Below are 27,258 nucleotides of genomic sequence, written 5' to 3' on the forward strand. Positions count from 1 at the left end.
ACCAAAATTAACATGCCTGAAACAAATACCTCTGTACCTTTGAGGGAAAAGGAGCAAACATTGGATAACACACTAGAAATCTTGGATACTCTGCTTTTAGTAGCATAATATTCTATTTTTGATCCCTTAACTTCATACTAGGAAAGCTGTCGCTACCATGGGCATTTTGTCCTGAGCCACAAATGTGTGGGGTTTTTCTTTTTGCTTTATGGGTTTTGTTGTTGTGTCCCACCCCTTCCCTTACTGAAGATTATGGAAATACAGAAATACTTCCTCTTCATTTCTTTTTAAATGAAGTAGAGTATGGGAGCACTCCGAGATGGAAAACAATATGACAAACTGGAAATAAGATAATTCTCTACTAAACGGACATTCTTCTTGTATGTACTTCATAATTGTCACCAGAGTATATTACGTATGGAAGAACTAACATGGGAAGCAGATAAGCCTGTGTGAAGTGACAGTATGTTTTTTCTGTTTGTAGTGTTTAGAGAACTTAACTCTCAGTTGTTGGCTTAGCGAGCAAGTAATACCGTGTAAAGAAAATGTCACCTGGGTTCATTTTCTGATTTGTTTCAACTGCTTTTGTCTGGGGTTATTGACTGTTTCCCATCTTACTGTGGCTGAAAACATACTTGTATCCTATCTTCTCCCTTCCCATAGAAGGAAGCCTGAATATCTTCTTGTGTTCGAGTCATTGGTCATTTGTAAGAAATTTTGGATGGGGGTCACTGTAACTTCTTAATCTAGTTTTGTTGCCTTTGCTTAATCGTCATCACTGTTTCTTTTTTCCCTCTTCTGAGTGGTAATAAAGCCTTTCTTTCTCCTCTGTCCCTTTCTTCTCTTCCCCTTTTGCATCCTTCCCTTCCAATTTTCCTACATTTTTACTGTTTCTGTGGGACATTCCATCAATCATCCAAGCATCCCATAATCTTTCCAGAAGAGGAAGCTGAATTGACTCTTGTAAGTTGTTAAAACATGTTTGTATATGACTTCTGTTAATGTCAATAGTTATGTCAATGTGTCCGCAACAAAAAATCACATTAGTTAAATTTGTTTGTATCCCAACAGTGCAGTAAGGTAATCATGCGTATAATTAAACTTCTGTTCTTAAGTTGATCATTGACTATCAATTGGGCAAGACTACTTAAAATACTCTGTTTTTATGAAGCATGATTGCTTTTGGCTGTCATAGTACCATAGAATGGACTCATAGATTCCCTTAGATTGGAAAAGACCTTTAAGATTGAGTCCAACTGTTAATGTGGCACTGCCAAGTCCATCACTAAACCACATCCCCAAGTACTACATCCACGTGTAATTTAAATACCTTCAGGGATGGTGACTTCCCTATGTGGCCTGTTCCAATGCCTGAAAGCCCTTTCAGTAAAGAAATTTTTCCTAATATCCAATCTAAACCTCTCCTGGCATAACTTGAGGCCATTTCCTCTTATCCTATCACTTCTTAGTTGAGAGAAGAGACGGACACCCACCTCACTGCAGCCTCCTTTCAGGTAGCTGTAGAGAGTGATGAGGTCACCCCTGAGCCGCCTTTTCTTCAGACAAAACAACCCTCATTGCAAAAGAAAGCAGAAAATTGGTATTTTTTATTAGATGTTCATCACTTCATATTGCTTGCTTTTATATGTGCTATATGAATACATAATCTCGGAGTTAGCAAAGAAAATTTCAGTTCTCCTTTCCCATTTTTGTCTCCCTTTGGAACAGAGTTACAAAGAAAAAATAATATTTTTCAATTCTCAAGGTCTCTTTTGAAAATAGTTCTAATTCTTTAAGCTGGCATCTAAGAATTCAATGTATTGATATAGTTGAAATGAAATTAGTTATCTTTTCAACAAAGTTTGCAAGCATACAGCTCTATTGGACACTGTTTCCTCAGTTTCCCTCGTTTTAGTTTGTTTCTTAGGGAGAGTAGGGGGCTTTTAAAAAGGATGTTTGTAGTGTTTCTCAACTGTTTTTCATAATAAATCCAGATTAATGGTACAAGAGTGCCACCAGCTGGTTTAATTAGATGTGTGTATAATGTTTAATCGTTGAGAGTTTTGCAAGAAAGGTGGCAAGATATTTATGTATGCAGGTTCACAGTGTCTTGTCATTGTTCTTCGGGAGAGGTTTTTGATGACCTGAGATAAATTATTCTGTTGTACATACCTTGGATAAATGATGTCTTTGAACTTACAGATAATATTTAACTAAAAAGGTTTTTATATAACATATTTAACGTAGAACAATAAGATGTAATACCTTAGAACAAGTCCAGGTCATCTTTTTCTTACACTTCCCACCCAGTTTTTGTTCATTTTTCGTAAATGGACAGTGTAAAGAATATATTTGGCACCTTCGATATGGTATTGTACGGTTTTAAACCCTGTATGTATATTCTGAGCCATTACCTTAAAATTAGTCTCTTAGCAGTGACATTGAATCTTTCTAGACTTGTCTTACTTCTGTAGTAATGGATAATCAGGTGTGTAACAAGAAAATGGATCAGTGTTCAATATGAACATATGTAATTGTCAAGGTTTTGCAAAAATGTTCAAGTAGAATTGAAAAAAAAATGAATCAATGAGGTGATGTGTGCATAGCATGTTAGCTGTGAACTGATGGTTTGCTGCAGTTGGGTTGCGCAGCCTACATTCTTCAGAACCTAGAACTAGAACCTAGTTTATCATCTTTTCTAAAAGGATCTTCTTAAAGTACACTCATCAGTTACTGTCTGCAAAAAAATAATGCTGATGTGCCTAATAATTCAGTGTTAACTTAGAAATCATTTCAGGTTCCTTTGTTTTTTTGAAACTGGCTTTCATCCTAAGGCCTCAGAACTTCAAGATTTAAAACAATCTACTAAATTTTTCATAAAGGACCTGACAATGATAATAGGGTAGAAAGTCTTGAGCTATTGACCAAGTAGAGGATTACTTGCTTGGTATAGTGCAACTAATTTTATGCTTAAAGTCTGAAAGGTATTTTCATTTTCCTGCTAGTCCATCTGTTCTGTCATGTTTAGCAAACATGTTTTATAGATGTAGGGTTGGTGATGGGTGTAAAAATGTTTCAGCATTGACAAAACTTTCTGACATAAGCAGCTACTTTGTATTTAAAAGGAGTATTGTTTGAGTTCTCTGAAAAGGCTGTGAAATGCAAAATTCAACAACTAGTCCATGAGCTTCTGGTATTTAGGCCTGAAGATAATGGCTGTTACATTCTTGTCTTCAAAGAAGGAAATCTTTGAAGTCCAAAATGTAATTTGGAACAAGATATATTCCATGATTTCATAAAAATGAAATCTAGTGGTCTTTGCTAAATGAACTACATGAAAACTGTTTTAAAATTTTTTGACCTCACATCACCTAGAACTTTTGAATGCTAATTTTTCTCAAATTTAGTTTTTGACATTGTCATTATCCATACCAGCTGAAGTTTGTTATGGAGACATTAGTAGACCTATTAGTATGCTTTTTTGTTCTGATAATGTTGATAATGATATCCCATTTTTTTAATGTAAAAATGTTTGTGTACTGTTTACTTTTGTGCACAGCTCTTTTGTCATCCCTTGAGGAAGATAAACGTTTTATTTTATAGAACATTAATGTTCTAAGCAGCATATCTCTACTAGTATTTTGAGGATTTTTTAATTATTATTTTAATATCAGTAGTTTTCAGTGTGACTTAGAATAATTGCTGCTGGGAGTTAAGGTAGAAAATAGTCCAAACCAGTCATCATTGCAATGTCTGCTTATACTTCTTGTACAAAATGAGTTAAAAACATGATTTTCCTATGTTTTGATAGTTTTCTCTATTTTTTTTCTCTGTCCAGGTCTTTTGAACTTGAGTATCTGAAACGTAGTTCAAAGTCTGTTTTGTTCAAAGACAGTTCAAAGGAAGCGCTAAAGCATAATTAAATAGCTTTTTATGTATTGTATAACAATTGTCCTTTAAAAGAAGTGATTTTGGAACCAAAAAGTCACAAGCATGTTTGATAGCTGATGAGAGGCTTCATATTTGCTTTTTTTAGGGAAGGAAGTATATCTCCTGAAGATTATAAAGAAGCACAGATAGTGAGTTTGAGTCTCCAGCACAGCTAGTGTTAGGGCCTGTCCAGGGTTACTGGTCTAAAGTTTTACAGCACAGTTTATACTGAAAGATTCTTCACAGTTTCTGAGGAAATGCAAATTACATGATTTTATGATGTGACAAGGAGAAAAAAAAGCTATCCTATAGATCAGAAATACAACTTTAGAATCCTTCCTGTTAGAGATAAAGAATTACAGCTACCTTCAGACTGTGCCCATGTTATATGCTTTTTGTATCTGCACCCTTAGTTAAGTGCTAGCCTAGAAATACGTGATCTTTTAAAGAAGCTGGTAAATGAATTAGGCATCAAGTCATTGTGTATATTCATGTAGAATAAGCTACATTGAGTACTTCAGTGAATGCAGTGATTAGTCTTCTAACACTGTTACAACTGAGCTCTTAGGTAACATCATGCTTAGCGCGGAGAACTGAAAGTTTTCACCTTCTCTGAAGCTTTTGTCATATTTTGATACTTTTGTGATGTTTCAAACCTTCCAAGTATATTTTAATATTCCAGTTGCAAGACAAAGAAAAAAAAATTGAACTGAAAATGCCCATTATGAGAAATGATGGCCTTGTACTGTAAGCAGTAAGCTTACTGCAACAGCATAGAACCAGTGCATGATGTTGAGGGCTTGTAGAGATCGGGGCATACTACTTTGTGTAATTGGAATTGGTTTTATATCCTGAATGAACCTAAACCAGGTCACTGGGGAAGAGATTTGTTGCCAAGGCATGAGTTCTTGTGATGGGAGGAGGTGTAAGGAGAACAGATGCTCTTCATAGTGGAAGACTAGAAATGTCTATCTAGGACTAAAACCATTTTGGTTTCTTAATTTCTTTGGTATTATTTTTACTCTGGGAAAGAACTTAAGGAAGCAAAGTAAGTTAATTTATTTGGAAGGATAAGGCATTTATACTGTCAGAGCTTTGATGCATATTTGAAGTCCAGAAGTAGAGAGGAAGAGTGGGCTATTTATATCCTCTGTGTGGTCCAATGTGAGTGTACAGTCTTAAGAAAAATAACAAAATATTATCTTCTACTAAACAATGGCGTATTCCTAGGAGACTGTATTAAAAAGCAGCATCTGTTCACCTCAAAGCTTGATGTTTGAGCTGAAGTCTTTCTTTTGAAATAGATTAAATGCTTTCAAACTGTGGATTGTGAGAGAGTAACACATTTTTGTTCTGAAATGAAACCCAGTTTTTTCTTTCTCTAATGGTTTGTGCAGGTCTGATATTTAAAAAAAAGTTATGTGCACATAGTTGTTGCTTAGCCAACCTGTAATTCCTAGAACTTGGCCTTTCCTGTTGCTCTGCTTCTGCTCATTCTAACTTGGATATCTGCAGTACTGCACAATGGGTTATGCAGTAGAAGGGAGCCATGCACTAAAAGTGCCTGGCAAAGAAGTATTGCCTTCCTGTTTCTAGACATGTTTCCAGCTCAAAATTCACGTAGATGGGTGTTTCACATTTTACTAGCCAACGCCTGTTCCTATGAAATACCTGTTAAATTCTTGATTTCCAGATAAGCTTTCCTGTGGTTGTCTGCTTTTATATTTTGCTGCAGGTCTGGAAAGCAGTATTGGCAAAGTCCCCAGTGGTTAATATTTTGTAAGAACTGTATGGCATTCCCATTTTTGGATAGAATTAAAGTTCCTTAGTGGAGGTGCAACATAGCAATAGCCGAAATGACCAATGGTAGGTAGAAGGTTAAACTACCTGCCTCGAGCTGCTCTGTAGAAGAAATGTTCTCCAGCAAGTGGTATTTAAGGAGAAAAGGAGAAAATCAGTATGCTCTCTTTATCCTGACATTATTGTTAACTGATGGAGCACTAAGGGGAGAAATTGGCTAAACCCTAAGGAAGAGGCTACAAATGTACATTGTAATGTGCTCCATTCACCAAAAAAAAAAGTGATGTGTATTAGTTGAAGTCCAAAATGTCTCACCAGAACTCTATCAAGAAGCTCTTTGAAAAAAATTGCTTGAACTTATCTTTGGAGTTTTTAATTTTTTTTAGTTTTGGACAAAGCCAACCAATTTATTCCAGAAATCCAACAGTAATATGTTGTAATGAGACCATTCTAGACTGACTTTGTGGAAGTTAGAGCTTCTGTTTAAGAAAAGAAACCATTCAGAATAAAAATGCACGTAACAGAAATCATAAAAAGATGATCAGTCTGCCTTCAAGTTAATCTAAGATGTATTATTCACCAGCAGTGTTAGCATCACCTCAGGCTTGCTCAGGCTGAGTGAACGAACTGTTGTTTACATGAGAGCCACTCGTAAGTGTCATTGAAGTTGCTGGAAGTCCTATATATATAGAAAAAGCAGAATGTATTAGTTCATCAGTCCCTAATGATATTGTTATATATGGTAGGAAGTTTAATCTGAGAATTCTCTATGACTGTAAACAATGCATGAGATCTTTTAATTGTACCAGGTCCTGCATCACAAAGCTCTCTTTGCTGTGTGCTTGAGGTGTAACTAGGCAGCACTGCTGTGCTTCTAAAACATACCATGTAGACATAGATGGGAATTAATCTGCAGGCAACAAAATCTCTGTTCAGTCTGTAGCATAACCTGTGTCTGTGCTAGTGGCTAGAGTACCAGATGGAGCTTGAGTAGAGTCTTAGGTTTTATTTCAGATACTGTGTGGAATTTTTTTGAGGTGTAACATTTAAAGCCTTCTAGAGATCTGTAGTTACTTATCCCAGCATGTGGCAGTCACACCAAGTATATTCCCCCTGCAGGAACTGTATTCACCAAACTATTTGATACTTCCTTGCATGAAGTCGTAGGCATGGTCCCTTCATTTTTTTCAGGAGACTATACCTTATTGTGGCTCTGAAGAAGAAACTGGGCTTCTGTGCTGCTAACTGTGGGCTGCTCAGTTGTCATTCTTGTTCTATATAGCATTGGGCCAGTTGGCAGAAATAAGACTGACGTAGATACAGCCACATTGGACCAGATTTGCAGTACAGGGATGGTACACAGGAGATACACATAATGCTCCTGTTAAGTGCCACAGTATTATAGCCTAATTTCCTTAGCAGACTTGTGACTATGTGGTTCTGCAAATGTGGAATGATGGTTTTGTTGCTCCTCTGTAGCAGATGCTGGAGAAGATGATTGCTGTTAACTGTCATTAACTGATTTTTGCCTTTTGAGAAGTCCTTCTCTACTGCTTGCTACTGCTTTTGTTTCCCCTTTTTAAACAGATTAAAATACATTTTCTGCTAATTTCTCTTCCAAGAGAAATATGGGGATTTGTTTCCAACTTCTTGGATTACATAATTTGGACTGTACAAAAGAAGGGAGACTTAAGTTCTTTAAAAAAAATTAATTCTGTGTCAGATTTGGGTTATTATTACAGTAACATCTGGGTTTGTTTTGTTTGGGTTTTTTTTTTCTTTAACTATGGAAACAGCAACCACTGTAGAAAGTGTGAAGCTAATTCTTTCTCTCCAGGATGACTGGTTTTTAGTGGCTTTATGTTTGTGTAACACAAGTAGAATGTTGTGTTTTAGGAAACTGGACAGAATTTTGGAAAGCATTGCAAGTGCATGTTTTCTTACTTGTAGAGTTCTAAATGTCTTTAAAAATGAGTTGTCTCTTGCAGAAAAGAAACCAGTAGCAGGTAAGCAAAAGTTTTCTTAATTCTATTGTGTGACCTTTTCTACAGGGGAAGATTAAAATAGTGCATTTATGCTAGTGTGTTAGGCTCGTAATATTTGGGAATATTCACATTTTTATGGGAGGGGGATAAAGTGATGACGTAGGGTTTTTTTCTTTAATCTCTATCTTCTGTAATCAAGGCACTATGGAATTACTATACTGACTTCTTTTGACTTGTGTTCTTTTTCTTTCTGCACAAGCACTCCTATTTGGACAGGGAAACCTCCCTCCTTCTGAGAAACATTGCAGGAAAGCCTTCTCATTTGCTGACCAAGGTGATGCTTCTTCTTTCACCTCTATGTGACTATTTCCATGTAGAAAGAATGCTTTTGGTGTGTGCTATGCTCCTCCCACCCCTGCCCTTTCCAGGAACCTGTGCATTTACTTACATGATTCTCCTGATTGTCCAAGGTGCTTTTAAAGGCTTCATTTTATTGTTTGTTTCTGCAGATTCATCAAAGTGTTCAAATCCTGGCAAATATTCAGTGGCCACATCAGTGGGTAAAATGCCTTAGCTGAAAAGGAAGTGTGCTGAGCTAGTAGTTTTTATTCCTATTCCCATTCACCAGTTTAAAAAAAATAAAAGATGACAACTGTGGAAAATATGTGGGAGGATTCAGTACTGTTAAATGGCTGTAGTAGCCTTAAAATAAGTTCACTTGCTGTATTGAATATAATCTGTAGTAAGTAATGGGATTTACTTTTTAATGTTTTGAATGCTGTTTTGATACCATGTGGGCAGAAAATACTACTAAGGTAGTGGTCTAATGAACCAGGTATGTACAATTCTGATTATAAATTCAGTTTCTTTACAGGAAGGAGATCAGTAGTGTACTAAGAGCACAAATTACTTTCAGTTTAAGAATTAGATTTTCCATACGTAGTTCCTTCAGAAATTAAAGTAGGAGGGATGGAGCAAGCTATAAATCTTGCTGAAAAAGCAATCTAGGATGAAGACCATACAACTTCACATTGTTTGAGATGTCAGATATGTCTGATCTTACTGCCTACTGCAAACCACTCCTTGGGTGATTTTTCTAAACTAGAGACTAGAGGAGAAAGTTCAGGCAAGCCTAAATTTAGTGACCTCAAAATAATAAGGATAATGTTTTCTGTTCATAAGTAGCCAGTATTTTCCAGTTAAAGTTTAGACTTAGTTTACTGCTCTTTCTTAAATATCTTAACATTCTTCTCAAAATGCACAGCATGCATCTTAACAGCAAATTTTCATGCTGTGTTCTAGAGGAGCATAAAAAGTCAAACACAAGGAATTCTCTGCTTTTGATTGTTTTGCTTTAAATTTAAGTCCATATCTCTTTTCCCCCATCCCCCATCAGTTTTTTGCCCTCACATCCCCAACAAAGCAGAGTCACCAAACCAGGAGACCTTGCTTGATTGCAAATAGATTAACAGCAGCTGTGGCATAAACAGAAACCATCATTTTCTTTCATCTCCATGTGTTTCCATATTTTCCCTTCTGGTTATTTATATACAGGCTGAGTGTTGGTTACCATATGGAACTTCAGTTAAAAAAAGAACACATCAATTAAGTCCATTGTATTGTATGACAATGGACTACTCATACCAGTGATTCTAATAGACTCCTGAATTTGGGATTTATAAATCTTTGGCTTGGCTTATTAGACTTTGTAGCCCCTTGAGTCAGATGCTTTTGGTGAGCTTGCTGATGTTCTGAGGATAATGTTTGTTGTTAGGTCAGCTTAGGACTGTCTCAGTACAGCTGTGCTCTCTACTTCTGATTACTGAGTACACAGTCCTGGTGTTGGGTATTTACTGGTTCTCTTCTGACCTGCACAGAGAAATATCTATAGTAAAATGATGAAATGGAAGTCCACTTTACTGCTTAGATCTCTTTAGCTTGCTGTAACATTAGATAAGCCCCATATAAGAGAAGGAGTACCCAAAAATGGGGCTTCTCCTCCCAGTTGTAGCAAAGTGTTAGATAAGTTAACTGTAGGATCGTGTTGCAACTCTATGCTTGTGTGTCTGGTCTGCCAGGTGTTTCTTACTCTCTTACTGTTTCTTGTATTCTTCCCCGTCTTTGATCTGTCTGCCTCTTATATTGAGACTGGAGACAATTTGGGGAAATGATAATAACCTTTTTGACCTTTGGTATTATAACTACTTGTAAAAATTCTAGTCATGGACTAGATACCTTTTGCATTTCAGCCATGCACAAACACAGTTACTGTTGCAGCATAGGGCAGATCTCAGCACAAAGAATGATATCTTTGTTGTGCTGCTCTCTTTATTTTTAAACATAATTATATGTGTTATTGATCACACAGTATTCAGATCTCCTGTTGAAAACAAAAAAGTGAAGCCATATCAGTAAAGTAAGTTTTAAGTATTAAAAATAAAGCAATGTATCTTTAATGTCAAAATGTCAAATCTGCAAGCCTGTTTCCCCATAGCTCTGGAATGAAGCCATCAAATGAACACTGAAAATTAAGCTGGTGGCTGTGAAATATAGAGCACATGCACATAATTTTGGGGGATTACTCAGGGCTTAAATATATTCTAGTTTAGGACACAAAAATAAATAGAAATGTAACATGCTGGATTTTGAAGTTACCATTTCTTCTACCATTCTGATGCATGTGAAGCTGAAACTACATTCAGGATACCAGATGCTGGTGATTTAATGATGTAATGCTTCAGACATGCCTGTCAGCATCTGTAGAAAAAGCGTTGTTTTATGCCTTCTCAAATATCTAGTACTTCTTTCTTCACTTCTTGTCGACCTGAAAGGCAAATATTCTTCTTATGAATGATGATTCCCCCTGTTTGTAGATTCTGGTTACTACACACGGTAATCCCTTCGGACCTTTGCATAAATCAGTTGAGAAGTTGACTTCATGTATCCTCGGTCAGTTTGTTTCAGGTGTGCTCATTCTTGAATGAAGCATCTATTTGAAATATCTTTTAAATACAATTTCAAAATACAGCAGCTGATTTCTAACCTGCACAGCATTTAAGCATGATCTGAAAACTCTAGTCTCCTACGGTCAGTTTTTGAGGAAGTTGTGATGGCCACACCTGGAAACCACAAAAAAGATGTAGGTAGTTAGTACTAGAAGTTTTTGCAATGCTGAAAATAGTGATATAAAATTTCTATCAACAAGCTGCTTTGTACTAATCTGCTGTATTATTATGATGTTCCCGGGTGGTTTTAATGTCACCTTTGTCTTGGAATGAATTATAATAACATACTGTGGTTATATTGTTAGGCAAACACCCTATGTTCTCAAGTCTGTGCTTCTACTCTGCTGCACTTATTGGTCGAGCTTTTTGTCCAACTAAAACTTACCAGCAAGTCCTAGTGCCTTGTCTGTTGTGCTGTAGTCATTGTTCCACTCAAACTTCTTTACCATGATTTCTAAGGCCTGTTCTCCCTCCCAGCTTGTGGATTTGGTGTTTTGGGTTGTTTTGCTGTTGTTGTAATTTGTGTGTGTGTTTTGGTGTTTTGTGTGTGTGTGTGTGCGCGCTGGTTTTTTTTTGGGTTCTTCTCCCCCGCCTCCTTTGTTGCTTTTTCCTGGTCCCAGATCTAGTACTTCTTCTATAACTATTTGCCTTATGTAGCCCCAGTGAGAAGCCTGGCCTGGAGCTGTTACAAGGCAAGTCCTATTTAGAGGCAAGCAGGAAGATAATTTAGTGCAGATGGCGGATTCAAGGGATAAAGAACCACTAAAATTCTTTGCAAATGCATTTTGGGTTTTTTTTAATCATTGCTACTAGTTTTGTCGCATGTAGCTTGAATAAATTTTCAGTGGGACAGCAGAATGTATTTGCCTGTTGAGTAAGATTCTGTTCTGCTACACCTTGAGGCGTACATTCAAAATGGTATAATGTCTAGGCTATTAACCAGTGGTTCACCCCAGAGGTCAGTACTTAGTCCTGTGCTTTTCAACATCTTCATTAAGAATCATAGAATGGTTTGGGTTGGAAGTGACCTTAAACATCATGTAGTTCCAAACATCCTTCCATGATCAGGGACACCTACTAGACCAGATTGCACCAAGCCCCTATCCAACCCGGCCTTAAACACTTCCAGAGGTGGGGCAGCCACAGCTTCTCTGGGCAGTCTGTTCCAGTGCCTCACTACTCTCACGGTGAAAATCTTCTTAATATCTAATTAAATCTATTCTCTTGCAGTTGAAAGCCATTACTCCTTGTCCTATCACTGCATGTCCTCATAAAATGTTTACAGCTTTCCTAAGGCCTCCTCTAGGTACTGAAAGGCTGTTATCAGGTCTCCCCTGAGCCTTCTCCAGGCTGAGCAACCCCAACTCTTTCAGCATGTCTTCACAGGAGAGGTTTTCCAGCCCTCATCTTCATGGACCTTGTCCAGCCTGGGGGGTAGGGGGGAGAGAGATCCCTTATGTAGGAACTTGTGATGAGGGCCAGTGTATCTTACATTTAGAATGTGACTGCTGCTTTCCCGCTTCCATTCAGAAGTCATCTACTGTGTTAGAGTTAGGCTTCTAATAGCAAAAAGGTTGTGAATGTTGCACAGAAGTAGAGCAAAGGAAAAATATGGCACTACCCCAGTGTAGTGTCATTGTGATAGTTAAAAACTTCAGGTGACTTAATTCTCAGACATGACCCCCAAAACAATACTACTGCTTTACCTTCATTACTGTATTATTAACATAGTACAATATGGTGCCAATAAGTTAGCAATGTGCCAGAGATGTAGCAATCTCTCTATCTTAAACTGACAAGGAAGGAGAAAACCTGGGATGAGTCTACATTAGGGAGGATGGATCCCTTACCAAAAAAATGTCTTCTGTACACTCACATTCAGTGAGCGTTGAAAAAGTAAGGTCTTGTTTTCCTTTCGTCTTTACTCACATACAGGTTCTGGCTTCTTTTGAGAAGATACACAATAAAACATCATGTTTTGACAATGATCATGAACTACTATTGTAAACACAAATTTGCATTTTGTAAATAGGCTGTATCACCAATGCCCCACATTGGTTTTTTTTTTTTTAGTGTAGGAGTGTTCTGCCTGTCCTAATTAGTTTATCAAGAAATACAGATTGCTGTTAATATTCACTCATTTGGCTTTCCCCTTCCAGTGCTGCTCGCATACACACTTGTTTGAGTATTCCTTTTTATTTTTATTTTTTTTAATAAATGAAAATTACAAACAGAAAATACTTCATTATTGTGATTTATGTAGTGACTGATGGACATTAAACATGGGGTTAACAAAGATATCTTGAAGTTTGGGGGTATTAGGTACAAACTGAGATGTATGGTGTTTGCGGGCAACAGGAACCTCTGTTTAAGTAAAAACTCTGCAGAAACGAGTTTCCTTTCCAAAACAGGTGATTGACTTTCTACTGAGGCTAGACTGTAGGTGGGAAAATAAAAAGTGGATAGCTGCTTCTAGTCCTTCAGAAGTCAATGCTACTTACATATTTTATTATCTGTGTTCCAAGAAAGACTTCAGAGAAAAATTTCAAGTATTATACATGAAAGAAAATTCTTTTATGCATCTTGTAATCTGTGTTAACCTGCTAAATTAAGTGAAATGTGGAGTTTGGAGCTTACCACTTACCATTGAATTACTAGCTTTCCTAAATGCTGTAACCTTTCATAAGAAGTTCCCCCCATCTGTGTCCCCCGCCCCCGTCCCCCCTTTTTTACACTGTGCTTGTGTTCTCTGTAAAAGGGATCAGTTAATGACACTTTGAAAATGTACAATGAAATGAAAAATAGAACCTCAACCTAGGATTGTGGGGCGTAAAGCCTTTGGGCAAGGTCAGCTCTGTCATAGCATGCATCTTGCATATTTAATGTTAAAACAACTGGAGTATCTTGTAACTGCACATTTCACTGGAAACTGGAGAGAAATTAAGGAAATCTTAACTTTAGACTTTTGGGGGGATTATTCTTGCCAATATTTCAGTATTATTGAAAACTGACTTCTGGTATTAAAAAAGCAACCAAAGATAAAGTCATTAAGGTGACTGTTGTACTGCAGAGCTGCACTTTTTAAATTTTAGTTCACAGTATGTTAGGATATTTTGGATTAACAAGTTCTTAAAGTAAGTATATTGCCAGGCATTGTTTAAATTGGGTGTTTTGGTTTCCATAACCAAAAATAATCTGAATTCAAGACTTTAAAATGTAAGTGTAACAATACTCCTGAAGTAGTCCCATTAAAGTGAGGAATTTATGTTGCAATTTTACAGTCATGTGTATTGCTGCTAAAAGAGAATATCCTTCTCCTGTCAGAGCTAGAAATGCCACTCCTTTATGTTTTCTGTTTTTACATAGTGGGTAAAACGTACATATGTATCTCCTTTATGCTTTCCACAGCATGTATGTGACCATAAAGGCAGTGGAGTGGATTCTGCTGAATCTTTTTGCTTTGTTAATTTTCAACCAGATCAGCTTTCTAACTGAACTGTCTGGCAGCAGTAGCCCTATGCTATAGCTGAGAAGTAATACTTACTTAGCAAGGGAGGCATGTGTATCAGTGTTGGATGTGATTGGACTGTATGTCTTAGCATTGTTAGTTTATGGCATAGCACAGTTTACAGTTGCAGTCAAGTCTTTTTGCCACGTTGTGTTTCTTTGTGTGCAATTAAAAATGTTAGCTTAGTGCAAGCTGATGGATTGCACGTGCTTCCTCCCATTAAGTTGTCTTGGTTCCACACAGGGGGACGAAAAGGCTTGTGTTTGTGTCTGAGAGCAGTTTTGGGGTGGCTTTGACGGAGGGGGTATGTGGATGGCTGTTTGTTTTGGGCCATTAGGAGAGAAATTGAAGGAATTTTTGTGAGGTTTAGAGAATTCTCAAGTTATAAAATTAAGTAGATCTTCCTTCTGCTCCAGTGAAACAGTGTCCCATCAGCACTAATGCAGCAGTGGCCTCAGCACAAACTATAAAGAAAAACTTGTGTAACCTAAAACTGTTAACTGCTGTGTGCTCAGAAATTTCTGATTCTTTCTTCCTTTTTGTCTGCATTTCCAGGAAGCAGGTTCAGGCCTCTTTTTATAATTTATATCTGCTTGAACCCAGTTTTTATTTCTATAATCATACTCTTGGGGTTTGTTTAAATTTAAACCAACTTTTTTATAATCTAGTACGGTATAAGAAATCCTGATCTCTGGACCCACATTGAGTGGTCAATGAAAAGTAACTGGTAGGCATTAAAACAGTAAGTCTTTGAAATAGTTCTTTATCTACATGTTTGTTTTTTAAAAAAATTAGGGAAAAATTAACTGTAAACTTCAATATCAACAAAGATATTTTGGCTGTGTTGGTGCAGGTATATGAGAGGCCCCCACGTGATTCCCTGTTTTTTGCTCTTGTTGTTGCCAGTGTGCTGTGGCTGTAAAGTGCTCCTGCTGGGGTTTGCTACATATAGTTGTATTGCACAGGTGTACAGTCAAATGGGGTGGAAAATTGTGCTACTTGACTTTAGTGAAGAGCAAAACTGAATGTGCCATCAACCTTTGTACAGCAATAGAAGTTTATGGTTGGATTAATGAGCATCTTTTTTTAAACCATAAATTAAGGTTCTCTAAATGTATGACAAAATAAAGTCTTTTGCTGTTGCTGAGTTTGTAATGCACAGGTGCATAGCATCACTTCGAGAAACTTACAAGTATTTAAAGCCTTGGGTTTTAGTAATAATTTATTTCTGTAGATGGAAATGGTTAATGTTAAAGAAGGGGAGACTATTTTAGAATTCTAGGTGTGATTTACATTGAAATGATTCTAGGTGTCATGGCACTGTTTGTTTTTAATAGAATCCTAATCTCATTTAACCTTTCTAAGCTATATGACACCATTGTTATGGTGAATAAAAAGCATAGTTCTCTGTAGGCTAATATTTCTAAGTATTTATGTTTCTAGGTAGTAGAGTTCCCAGAGAATATTTCAAGCTCACATTATTTCTGGTTCATTTCATTGAGAAGAATTATGCTTGTAACAAGACAACCTATTGTCCTATTTAGCTTATGTGTTTTTTACAGTGCATAGTATGGTCACAGCTGTGAAGAGAGCACAAGCTGTTAAGTAAGAGTACAGTAAGTAGCATAGAAAATGCCCTTTATCAGTTGTTAGGAATATTAGTAATTCAGTGAAAAGTGAAAAAAAACTTAGTGGATTTCAGAGTAGCTGAATCTTGACTTCTACAAGAAAAGCAGCCATCTAAACGCAGAGTAAAGAAACTATGAATCACATTCGTGGAAGAAAGGAATGTGGAACTAAATGTGTGTGGCATGCTGAGTGTTCTTGTGATGGGCTGTGCCACTTTTGATCTGAGAAAAATCTTGATTTTTCTTTTCCAAGGAGGTTACATATTTTGGAGGGGACTTGCTTGGGTGTTTATTTAATATGTTTATTGTTTTAGATATTCTTAAATAACTATGGTGCTTTAGCATATTAGCTGCAATGAACAGCCACGTGCATGCTCTGTCTTAAAGTGGTTCTTTGTTTAGCTGCGCATTTCAAATCCATTTTCAAAACATCAATAAGCTCCAGAAATTAAAACCCAGTATTGCTAGTCTTACAATATATGATTTCTTTAGCATCAGCAGATAGGATAGATTTAAATTATGCAAATTTTCAATACATTTCCAATTGTAACTAAAATAGATTTCTTAGAAGAACATCAAATAAAAGAACAGTCATTTGCTTTATGTGTTCTTAAAATAAAAGCAAGGAAGAATACAAACTGGATTTTGTAAAGATAAAGGCAGTGTTGAAGCTACTTACTGACTTCAAATGGATTTAATACTTTAAAATCTTCCAAACCAATGCACATAATGTGGACTCTTTTTTGTAGGATTTCTTTTCCATACTTGTGTGCTGCTAAGTTCTGGTACTTCTCCGTGTGCTATTGTTTTATGTTGATTAAATATCTATTGGGAGTACTCAAATGTACACTCTTGTCAAATACATATTGTCCAAATGCGCTAAAATATTTGGTAGCAATGCACAAGGCTACTTATAATATGGAAGAACCAAGAAACAGCAAATATGAAATATATACCTCCAGTATGTTCTTTTGGAGATAATAGCAGTTGTATTTCTAAATGTTAACTATATATAGTAATAGTTTTTGTCTTAAAAGATAAGTCTTTGCTATTACTAAGAAATAGTTGAGGATTTATGGGTGGGTGGATCAGCATTTCAGTTCACATTTTAAAGCATGGTAGCCTGAAAATTAAATCCCCCAAAACTGAACTGAAGTTCGTGTTCACTGGAGTTCTGTGTGTTTTGTCCCCTAGGAGGAGCAGGCTGCTAAACTCAAAGCTGAGAAGATTAGGGTTGCATTAGAGAAGATTAAAGAGGCACAAGTGAAAAAGGTAAGTTATGGATACTAGTTTATAAGATCTTTATTTTATACTCATCTACCTGGAAAATGCAAGCAAAATTGTTCTCATTTGTGTCTATTACCCTTAAGTTGCTCTAAATAAAATAGGAACACTGTATTGTTCTGATACTATGTGAGGATGTAGTTTCTAAATCTGGACTGGTCCTAATCAAGAAAATCCTAGCATATTTCTGTATGTAAAAAACCCATATAAAACATAACGTTTTTCTTAAGGAATAGCATATTTTGCAGATAGCTCACATTGAGAAGACTTTGTTAACTTCCACCCAGAACTGTAATGAAGGTCCAGCCTCCTGAGATTGTATATTAAGCAGCCACACATTTAAAATTTGGGTCTGTTTGCTTTACAGACTCTTCCTATTATGCATAGCACTGTTTTCCACAGTTGAATGAAATACCAGCATTCCAGATTATAGACAGGTGTCACCAAGTGGAGGAATGGTGCACTCTCAAAGTATTTTGTGTTCCCTTGAAATTTAGCATTCTTATTTTATGTTTGGAGTTTTTCAGTAGCTTGAAATGCATTTTACGTTTACTGTTTACATATCAAAAGTTGAAAACCTGTCCTTGCTGGAAGCTGGGAAGTAACAAGCCAACTAGCATATTTTAACTTCTAGAGCTGAACAAGATATGAAAAAGGAAGCATAATGATTAGCAAGAAGAATCTATTAAGGTTTTTGATCAGATGTTTTGTTTTGGGTTTTGGGTTAGGTTGGCTTGGGGTGATGGGGAGGTTGGGGGGGGGGGAGATTGACAGTGAACTCTTTAAAGTGCCTGTGAAAAGCTGTTGTGTTTTAAAAGCAGACTTCTTCATGCTAATGCTTCATACTCTCCAGAAAAAGAAAATTTAGTGTAGGTATATTGTTTACTTACATAATCAGCATTTTTAGAAAATACGGAGGAAGCAGGCAGAAAGCTGAATTGCAAATAGGAAAAATTCTGATTTTATATAAGCTTGTGCAAAACTCCGTGTTTGTTACACCTAGGGATGTGAGAAAAATTGACACAGAGACACTTTATTAATAAGAATGGAACACTTTGGCATGAGGGATTTTTTTTCTGCTTAACAGACTGCTAAAGCATGATACCATTGTATTGGGAAGACCTTTGTATTTACTCATTTATACCGAAGAGCACCAGTATCTTATTAAGTGTTCATGATACAAATATCTAACTGTCATTTATAGCTTTTTACATTTTGAGCGTTTTAACTGAACTTAATATTTTATGGTATTCTAACAAAATGTTAGAAAAAGAAACAATCTTAAAAGATACAGTTTTTTTTTAAATGTGGGAATTTAATCCTTCTCTTTTGTTTCCTAATTTTCTGCTGAATAGTTGGTGATCAGAGTCCATATGTCTGATGACAGCTCAAAAACAATGATGGTGGATGAGAGGCAGACAGTGAGACAAGTATTAGACAATCTGATGGACAAATCGCATTGTGGTTACAGTTTAGACTGGTCGCTGGTGGAAACCATATCTGAATTGCAAATGGGTAAGTAATAATTATAAATATTTATAATTCTTACCTACTGATGTAATGCTTGTCTGTATCTGCATCCTCAGAATGATTTAAATTCTTTTTGTCTTAGTGTTCGTCATCCTATTCATTCATGTAGTAAATGTTCATTGATGTAATAAATCTCCTGAGTGTTGTTTCAGAATGATCTTCTTTCATATTAAAAGCATGTCTAAATTCTAATGTGTGATAGAATAATTTTACTAATGTCGAGTTACTGAGCCTCTTGGTTTTGATGGGCTCCTCACAGAAGAAAAAGAAATAAGGGAAAAAAATTTTACTGCACATCTTCCTGTTTGTAAATAGTATTTTGTACTGGTCCTAGTAGCTCTTATTAAAAAAATTGTCTAAATTTTTTTCTGTTAAATATCTTAATGCATTTGGCAGTATGGCAATATGACAAATTGTGGGCAGTTAAAGCTCCTTTGTGCTGTATTGCACATACTACAGTGAAAGTTGTTCATTTAGACAAAGGATATAGCATCTGAATGGAATATAAGAGGAAAAATGGTACAAAAACTAATAATAATCTTCAGTTTAAGAGAAGAATTACATCAGAGAGCTGTTAAGCACCTTACCCATTAACTAACAAGATCCCAGAACTGAATCCAAATAGCTTGATTTCAAATTAAAATGCAGACTAGTATTTCCTCTCTCCTTTGATGGAACCTTTTCTGTTTCAGGCAGTGTAGCATGCCTGAGATATGTCAAATGAAATGGAATGTTAAATTTGCTTACTGTTACACAAGAAAGATCATGTAATGTGACAAGGTATCCTTTGAATCTTCTTTCATGTGAAAAATGACATCTTACTAGGCTCGTCTTAAAATTTTAATAAACAAAATCTTAAAAGTTGCCCGGTTTTGAAACCAGAAAGAATTTGCACAAATTCTGTGTAAATCCAGATTAGGTGTGTATGAATCAAAGGTGTAATTCTGTAACATTTGACCAATAAGAATAGTATGAATAAATAATCTTATTAATTCTACAGTAGTTTTATGTTTCTATCACTGAAAAAATTTTTGAATGTGTAAGTAACAGGATCCCGAACTCGAGGCTCAACCAGGCGTCTTTCCCATCCTAGATTTGCTTTCCTAAGAAGCTTCCATTCACTGTGCAGCCTGGAAAGAATAAAGGAAAAAATACTGGAAACAAACTGGTGTTTGTTCAAACAATAACAGCGTGACTGAGTTAAGATTGTTTTGAAATTAAATCAGGGTTAAGAAGTCTCTTTTGTTGGGCATTTTGGAAATATATGTGTGCCCTACTCTGTGATCTCAGTGACGTACTGGGAATGACAGAATTGAAAGAGTTTCAAGATAAAAAACAACCTATTATAGAATTTTAAATTCAACCTACAATATGACAAACCTAAGGAGATGAAAGAGTACAATTCACTTTCCCTTTTTTTTTTTTTCGTGGCTTTCCTTGATTGTTGGTAAGGGGAACTGTTAAATAGTTTTGAATGGCTTTTACATACCTGCTTTTTTTAAAGACAATCCAAAATGCAGCCTGTTTGATTCATGTACTCTATACTGGAACTTGAAAAACAGATGAAAAAATGACTGCAACAAAGCCCTCACCCCATATACAATTGTGTATTTTATTGTTATTTTGCCAGTGCTTCGTCTTTTGAAACTTTTTTTCTGGCAGTGCCTATGTAAGAGGAAGGAACTCCTTTATTATATTATCCTTTAGTGAGACACAGGGGGCCTATGTACTCTCACAGTATATTTTACCATGTCATCTTGTCAGTTGACTCCTCATTACTTGCACAGTTCAATAAAATGCAGTGAAAGCTTTAAGCTAGCAAACTGCAGAGAAAGACATGATCCTGATTGTTTGCATTTTATGTGGTTTGCTTCATTTGTGTGTGATTAACTTGTTTTTGAGGAGGCTGATTTAGGTACATCTACTTGAAGTAGAAGGCCAACTGTTGTTATCTAATGGTTTAACTCAGGGCTTTATATGTACTTTCAGCAGAGCTCTGTGATACTATTTCCAGAATGCAGAATGAAATGCTATGCCTGGTTTTACCCTACAAGTTTGTAGCAGAAACAACTCTGAAAGGTTTCTTCTGGTTGAAACAAAGGTTGTTTTCATTCTTTTTAGTTGGAGCAGGGTATGTCTGTGAAGTATCTGTAAATTACAATGTTTAATATTAGAGAACATGTTTAACAATAGGAAAACTGCACTATATGCAGTTTACGTGCTGTAGGTACATACACACTCGGTGAATAAGTTATTTTGTGTTTGAGTTCAGTTATTGCTCTTCTTGTAATAACAGCTGATACGTTTTGAAAGCCACCCAGTTTCACTGATGAAGCTGCTGTGAGATACAAGCTTTTGTGCCACAGTCTTCTGAAGCTTTTTTTGTTCTGTTCTTGTGTTAGAGAATACCTTCTTTATTTTCTTGGAAGACAGTATTGCTGTGTTGCTGGTAGAGCTTGATGAAGTTGTGAGTTGTAACTCAAAAGCTTCTTAGAAAGAATCTCGCTGAGACCTCAATAATGTTGTCATCTCAAGCCTTAATTCATTCCCTAGAGATTACATTTGTTGCATTCACTCTTCTTAGTATCCTTAATTACTGCAGATGTTGAGGTGTCAGCTGACACCTCAGTCTTCATTGGATGTGAACAGAGCAATATGCCCTCTGTAAAAATGCAGTGCAATTGATTTTGTGGGAATAAAACATGTTCTGCTTTCAGATGCATTTGAAAGGTCAAATTGGTCCCAAAGGAGTCTGAAAAAATAGTTTGCAGAAATGCCTTTGTGTGGCCTGTGTGAAGAAGGAATAAACTGCAGAAAGCAGAATTCTGATCCAGTGTCTTTGAAAGGGGAAGAAAGTTGGCTTAGTGGTTTCTCAAAGACATATTCTTCCTTTTTCATGTATTTCTTTATCATTTCAGTAAATTTTCCTTTTTTTCCCTTTCCCTCTTTATTTTTTTGCCCATTTTCAGTATGTTGTACTAGTGATAACTATTTCAACAGAGAGAGACAGTGCTTGTAGTTCTTAGAAGCCATTGTTGATACATCATTTAATCAGCAAGATTGATAGTGTCAGTTTTCACACTGCCTCTACAATACCTCCACTAGCCATGGGTATTTTGCATTTCAAACACTGTCTGTTACTTTTTTTACTACTTTACAAGTGAGATATTGATTAGGGATGTAGAAACAAATTTTGTGCTGAAAAAGCTTCCTAATAAATTCTTTCAGGGATTGGATGGACCAGGGTACATGGAATGAAATAATCTCATTATTTGTGCTTATAACATTCAAAATGTCATCATTTGAGTCTGCTGTGTTCATGTGGGCTGGTAGGCTTTGTCAGGTAAAAAAAACACTTTATATATTGATGGAACAATAAGTCTGAAGAAATGGCACTGAGAGTGTTTGTGTAAAATTAAACCAGGCACATCTGAAAATTAAGCTCTTTTAGCTTTTAGTGTAAACTTCTTCCCTGGTTTAGTAACCTTGAACTCTGTATATACATTGTCTCGGAGATAGGAATACAGAGTAGTTTCTGTAACAAAATGTGACATTCAGATGCATTTGCTCTGTTGTTATTCCTACAGAAAGGATCTTTGAAGATCATGAAAATTTAGTTGAAAATCTTCTTAATTGGACAAGAGATAGTCAAAACAAACTGATGTTCGTGGAACGCATAGAGAAATATGCACTTTTCAAGAATCCCCAGGTAAGCCTGACACTTGTTGAATGGATGTGTATATGCATGCCTGATTGCAGTTTCTTACTGCTTTTTGATAGCATTAATTTCCATACTTTTATCTTGATACTTGTGTATATATATTAAAATGTCAGGCAACTTTACACTTCAGCACCATGCACATCCACATTGTGTTTGGCACAAAATCAAGTCCCTGTCAGAAAACCATGAGCTGAAGCAATCTGTTTGCTAATGTGTTTGTGAGTACTTTTTATGGAGATGGAGGCAAGCAGCTACATGGAATTTACACCAATACTTAGTGCTGTTCAAATACATAAACAGGCAAGGAAGGTGTTGTCAGATCTTGCAGTAGTAATGCCTCTCCAGTGCGCATACTTACATTGCTGGCAAGAAGCAAAAAAGAAAATATAAGAAATAGCCACTCCGTGGTCAAATGGCAAGTGAAGAGAAGAAAGCATGTGTCTATCTCTCTGAAAGCTGGGATCTGAACCTGTTCACCTCTGTTTCCTGTTCCCTGGCTGGGAAACCAAAGGTGTCTCTTCTCTCTTAGATGCCTCTCTTCTCTGAAATGCTAGCTACAGATTTGATACCTGGCAGCAGTTTGGTATTGTAAGGGAGTGAAGGAAAAGAAAAAGAAAAGCAGAAGGTGACTTTCTGAAGAATATGAATTGCAAATAGCTAGATACAATATCACTTGATGTCTCTCTTAACTCTGTATTCCTTTTTGGGGTCATAGATTATTTTTATATCTGTATGGCATCTGCATGGTAATTTCTTGGATTCAAACTATTGGTTTTACATACTCATCCTTCGGGGCATCATCAGCGTACATGGGGGTTCTATATTTACTTTCCCCTTCAAAGATTGAAAGCAGGTTGTACTGAGGTGCTTAGCAAAACTGAGTTCTTAGAAGAATGTAGTTGATACTTTTACTGTCAATACATACAGTAGATAGAGTCAACAAGAATGATGCACCAGCATAGACAAGATATTTCGTCTTAGTTTAAAATATTGAACTATTGGCTAAACTTTGTGTGAGGAGTATTCTTTTGCAGCTACAGGTTAGGAAGAGGAAGATTTTAACTGTCCAAGTACTTGCCAAGCTGAAGAGTACAACACTTATTAAATAAGTTACAGTACTTACAGATAGCCTTCTTTTAAGAAGGAAAGGATTATTCAGTAATTCTTAATGAAAAATCAATAGTTTTATTCACTAAAATTGCCGGCAAGGTGGAAAGAAGTACATGGCTTCTGTGTGTGCTTCTTTGAACACGTAAATAATGGCAGTATGTAACAAGCTTTAAAGATCTCTGGTTTTGTTACTATTTTTACTGTGAGATTTTCAAGTCCATAGTAGTTTTATTTCTGGGTGCATTGTACTAGGCAGCTGTTTTGTGAAAAGCCAGGACAGTGTTGTTCTGAGGCTGTTAACTATGGTAAGAGAATGGGCTGATTGATATTTTTGGTGGTTATAACTTAGTTCCATGTATTATTTAGCGGTCTGACAGATAGTTTCAAGTGGACTGTGGAGCTTTTGTTCAGTTAATGTATTGGTTTTAGATGATAGCTGTGGGTATTTTCTTTCCTGCTACAGAAAGGTAAATGAGAAATGTTACTTGGCTTGGTTTCAGAATGCCTATAGAAATATTAAGCTTTCTCTTGTTACAGAACTATCTTCTGGGGAAGAAAGAAACCTCTGAGATGGCAGACAGAAATAAGGAGGTGCTTCTAGAGGTAAGGCTGCCAAAACAAAAAGGGCATAGTGGTTGTGGTGACTGAAATTCATGGATGGAACTGACTGAAATTCTGCCACAACTATGAATGAAATGTTTTACATCTGAGATAATGGCTATTTTAATGTTAGCCTGTTTCAGATATGATAATATTTTCTTTAATAATAAAAAAAAACATACACAGTGATAATCGAAATGAGGTTACCTGTAACTGGCTAAAACCAGTGGAAATTTGCACAACTGTCACCTGGGGATTTTTGGCCTGTGGTGGTAGATATTTTTTTTTTACTAGCACTCTCCAAATTGTTATTCTCCACAAAATTCTGTGCATCAGTTCATGAGTGACTTGTGTTAATATTTTAAATGTTATCAATAAGCAAAGTAGTTAAAATTTGTTTCCATTACATTTTAAAATAAATGACCAAATATTCAATTTTTAAAATATGTGACAGCAAAGGAAGTCAATATCAAACAGGTTAAGTACTTTGCAATACTCAAGTCAACAAGAAAAATAGTGGAGCAAACAGTGAATATAGCCTCCATGAGCTGAAAACTGGATGGTTTTGAGATAGTTTTGTAGAGGTGTACTCATGCTGAAGTGTCATAACTTCCATATGATTTCCAGAATAATGATTATGGTTTCACTAGTTACACAAAAGTAACTATTTGTGGTATTTAATTTTGGACTATATTTAATAAAATTTAACTTATAAGTAGCATATGCATGATTTTAGTGCATTATTAATATAGGTTTTAAGAAGTGGTCATGTGAACATGCTGGATCAGAAAGATGGAAATTGAAGCCATGACATGAAGAGGGTTGTAATTCTATCTAATTCTTTTTGTCTTCCAGGATTACTCATAAGTATTTGTGTTGCATATTAATCTGGAGAGTATTTAAAGCATTTGTTTTCCTCTGTTAGCTCTTCATAAATAGAACCTTAACAGAAGTTGTGGTGTTGGCAGTTAGTAGCAACAAAGTACTTGTGGAATAAATTATAGCTGTATCTGATCGATACTGAATTAGGCTTTGTGTAGATTTAGACTTAGGAGGAGATATCTACAAGGTGACCTCATAACTTTACAGCAAATAAAGCTGTTGGGGGATCTATTGCCAATAAGCCGTGTTTAGAAAATCTTTACAGTATCTGCTAAGATCCCCTGTTGTGTTTATCTGCATTACCTTGTAGCTTCACAGTTGATCTCTAATTCATATCACTGTGTGAAAAATAAAAGAGCTGTCCCTATTATGCATGCATTCCTTAAATAAAGAATTTCAGAATTTCAATCATTAAAGCAAACCACTGCATGTTTTATATTCTGTTTCTCTTTTCCCAAACCCATTGTGTTTATTGGTAGGAATGTTTCTGTGGAAGTTCGGTAACTGTGCCAGAGATTGAGGGAGTTCTGTGGCTGAAAGAGGATGGTAAGAAGTCTTGGAAGAAACGTTACTTTCTTCTTCGAGCTTCTGGAATCTACTATGTCCCTAAAGGGAAGGCAAAGGTATGCTATTTATTTATGCTATTTTAAAGCAGCTTCCCTTGGTTTTTTTATTGCTGGTAAATCATGGTCACAAGAGTCTGCCTTGAATTTAGGTGTAGCTCTGCCTTGCCTAGTGCCACATCCCTTAATTAAAAGTGCAGCTTTATCATGGAAATGCTGTGTAAATTACTGCTTTGGCACTTGGCACTTGATGGGCTAAACCCCAAGTTTAAAAACGCAAGAACACAAGGGTCTGCTTTTTAAATGAGCTCAGAGTAGGTGTTCAGAAACACTTGAGGAAAAATAATTGGTGCAGTTGAGAGGCTGTGTTATCTCAAGCAGAATTCAGATAAAGGACCAGATTTCATTGCAAATGCCAGTCATAAAGTATCAAAGCTACTCCACAGTCTGCATAATTCAATGGGTTTTAGTTAGTTCTTATAAATGGGATTCTTTTCGGACCAATTTGTGCTACATTTTTTGAAACTGATAAATATAATACCATTGCTTCAGTGTCACTTACTGCTGTTCTGTGTGTATCAATAATAAAAAGTAAATAGAAAACTGCTACAAATGCATTATAGTTTCAAGGCTGAACTACTGTGAATTGAATTTGACCATGAATCCATCAGACTTGACAGCATGCACTGATCCCCAGTATGGGAGGTCCACTTCCCACACAGCTGACAATGGGGGAATTTCTGTCAGTGCATCAGCTTGCTTTAACACTGAAAACATCTCAGATGTTCCTTACGCAGCCTTTTTCTTTGTTACAACAATCTATATGCAAGATCACCTATTGGAATTCTGTGCCCTACAATCACTGCCAAAGATCATTAGAGTTTTTCTCACAGTTCCATTGGAATTTGAACACCTTGATTATTAACTAAAGTGAAATATAGCCAACAGCTGTTGAAAAGTTCCCAGGCAATGAATCCTATTTAATTTCTCCTTATACCAACTCTGAATCAACATTAGTAGTACAGCGTAAAGTGCTGTCAAAAGGCAAAATGCAAAAAACCACAAAAAAATAAAACAACCCAGACTGAGTTTGGAAAATAATATCCTGGTTAAAAATTGATAACTGATGTAGGAGTTTATGCATGGCTGTATCTCCTTAATGGTAGTTTTTGAATCAGATTGAAACTAATATTTGACCTTAACTAGACATTCTATTAGTATTTTGATTTTGTCAGTGCATGTGGTTTCCTTATATTGTGTACATTATTATGTTTGTATTTAATAGGTCTCGCGGGATCTCGTGTGCTTTCTACAGCTTGATCATGTCAGTGTTTACTATGGACAGGACTATCGGAACAAATACAAAGCACCCACAGACTATTGTTTAGTGCTCAAGGTAACTTGTGATGGTTTAGAAAATTCTCACACTGAAAAGAGCATATAAAGAGCTTGAAACATTTCCATGCTAATCTTGGTCCCTTAAAATAATTATGCTTCCCAATTGTAAGCAACAGCTGATTAGCACAGTATTAATCTTTGGAGAGACTGTAATTAAGAATAGACTTCCCATAGTAATACAACAATTGGAAAACTATGTCAGTTTTCAGGGTGAAACTTCATTCGGTAAATGGGAAATCTAAACTGCTGTTAGTTGCAATGACAATGGGAAAGCTATGTTTAGCTACATTTTCTGTGGAGTTGTAATGAACCTC

The 27,258-nt window shown here is 36.2% G+C and overlaps 1 protein-coding gene across 3 annotated transcripts in view; it reads left to right on the forward strand.

The window, feature by feature from the left end:
• RAPH1 (Ras association (RalGDS/AF-6) and pleckstrin homology domains 1) overlaps positions 1-27,258 on the forward strand; it is a 108,809-nt gene that overhangs the window by 47,416 nt on the left and 34,135 nt on the right. For 2 of the 3 annotated variants that reach the window (XR_004549902.1, XM_034065403.1), the window contains exons 5-11: positions 7,975-8,049; positions 17,051-17,128; positions 18,496-18,655; positions 22,258-22,379; positions 24,039-24,104; positions 25,463-25,606; positions 26,832-26,942. Coding sequence is in view for 2 of the 3 variants with exons in the window: in XM_034065403.1 (XP_033921294.1) it covers positions 7,975-8,049; positions 17,051-17,128; positions 18,496-18,655; positions 22,258-22,379; positions 24,039-24,104; positions 25,463-25,606; positions 26,832-26,942 (756 nt within the window). In the remaining variant the exon portion in view is untranslated. The remainder of the gene's footprint in view (positions 1-7,974; positions 8,050-17,050; positions 17,129-18,495; positions 18,656-22,257; positions 22,380-24,038; positions 24,105-25,462; positions 25,607-26,831; positions 26,943-27,258) is intronic. The other variant, XM_034065404.1, reaches the window with a different exon arrangement.

The sequence above is a fragment of the Melopsittacus undulatus genome, chromosome 8, assembly GCF_012275295.1.
Source record: "Melopsittacus undulatus isolate bMelUnd1 chromosome 8, bMelUnd1.mat.Z, whole genome shotgun sequence".
NCBI lineage: Eukaryota > Metazoa > Chordata > Aves > Psittaciformes > Psittaculidae > Melopsittacus > Melopsittacus undulatus.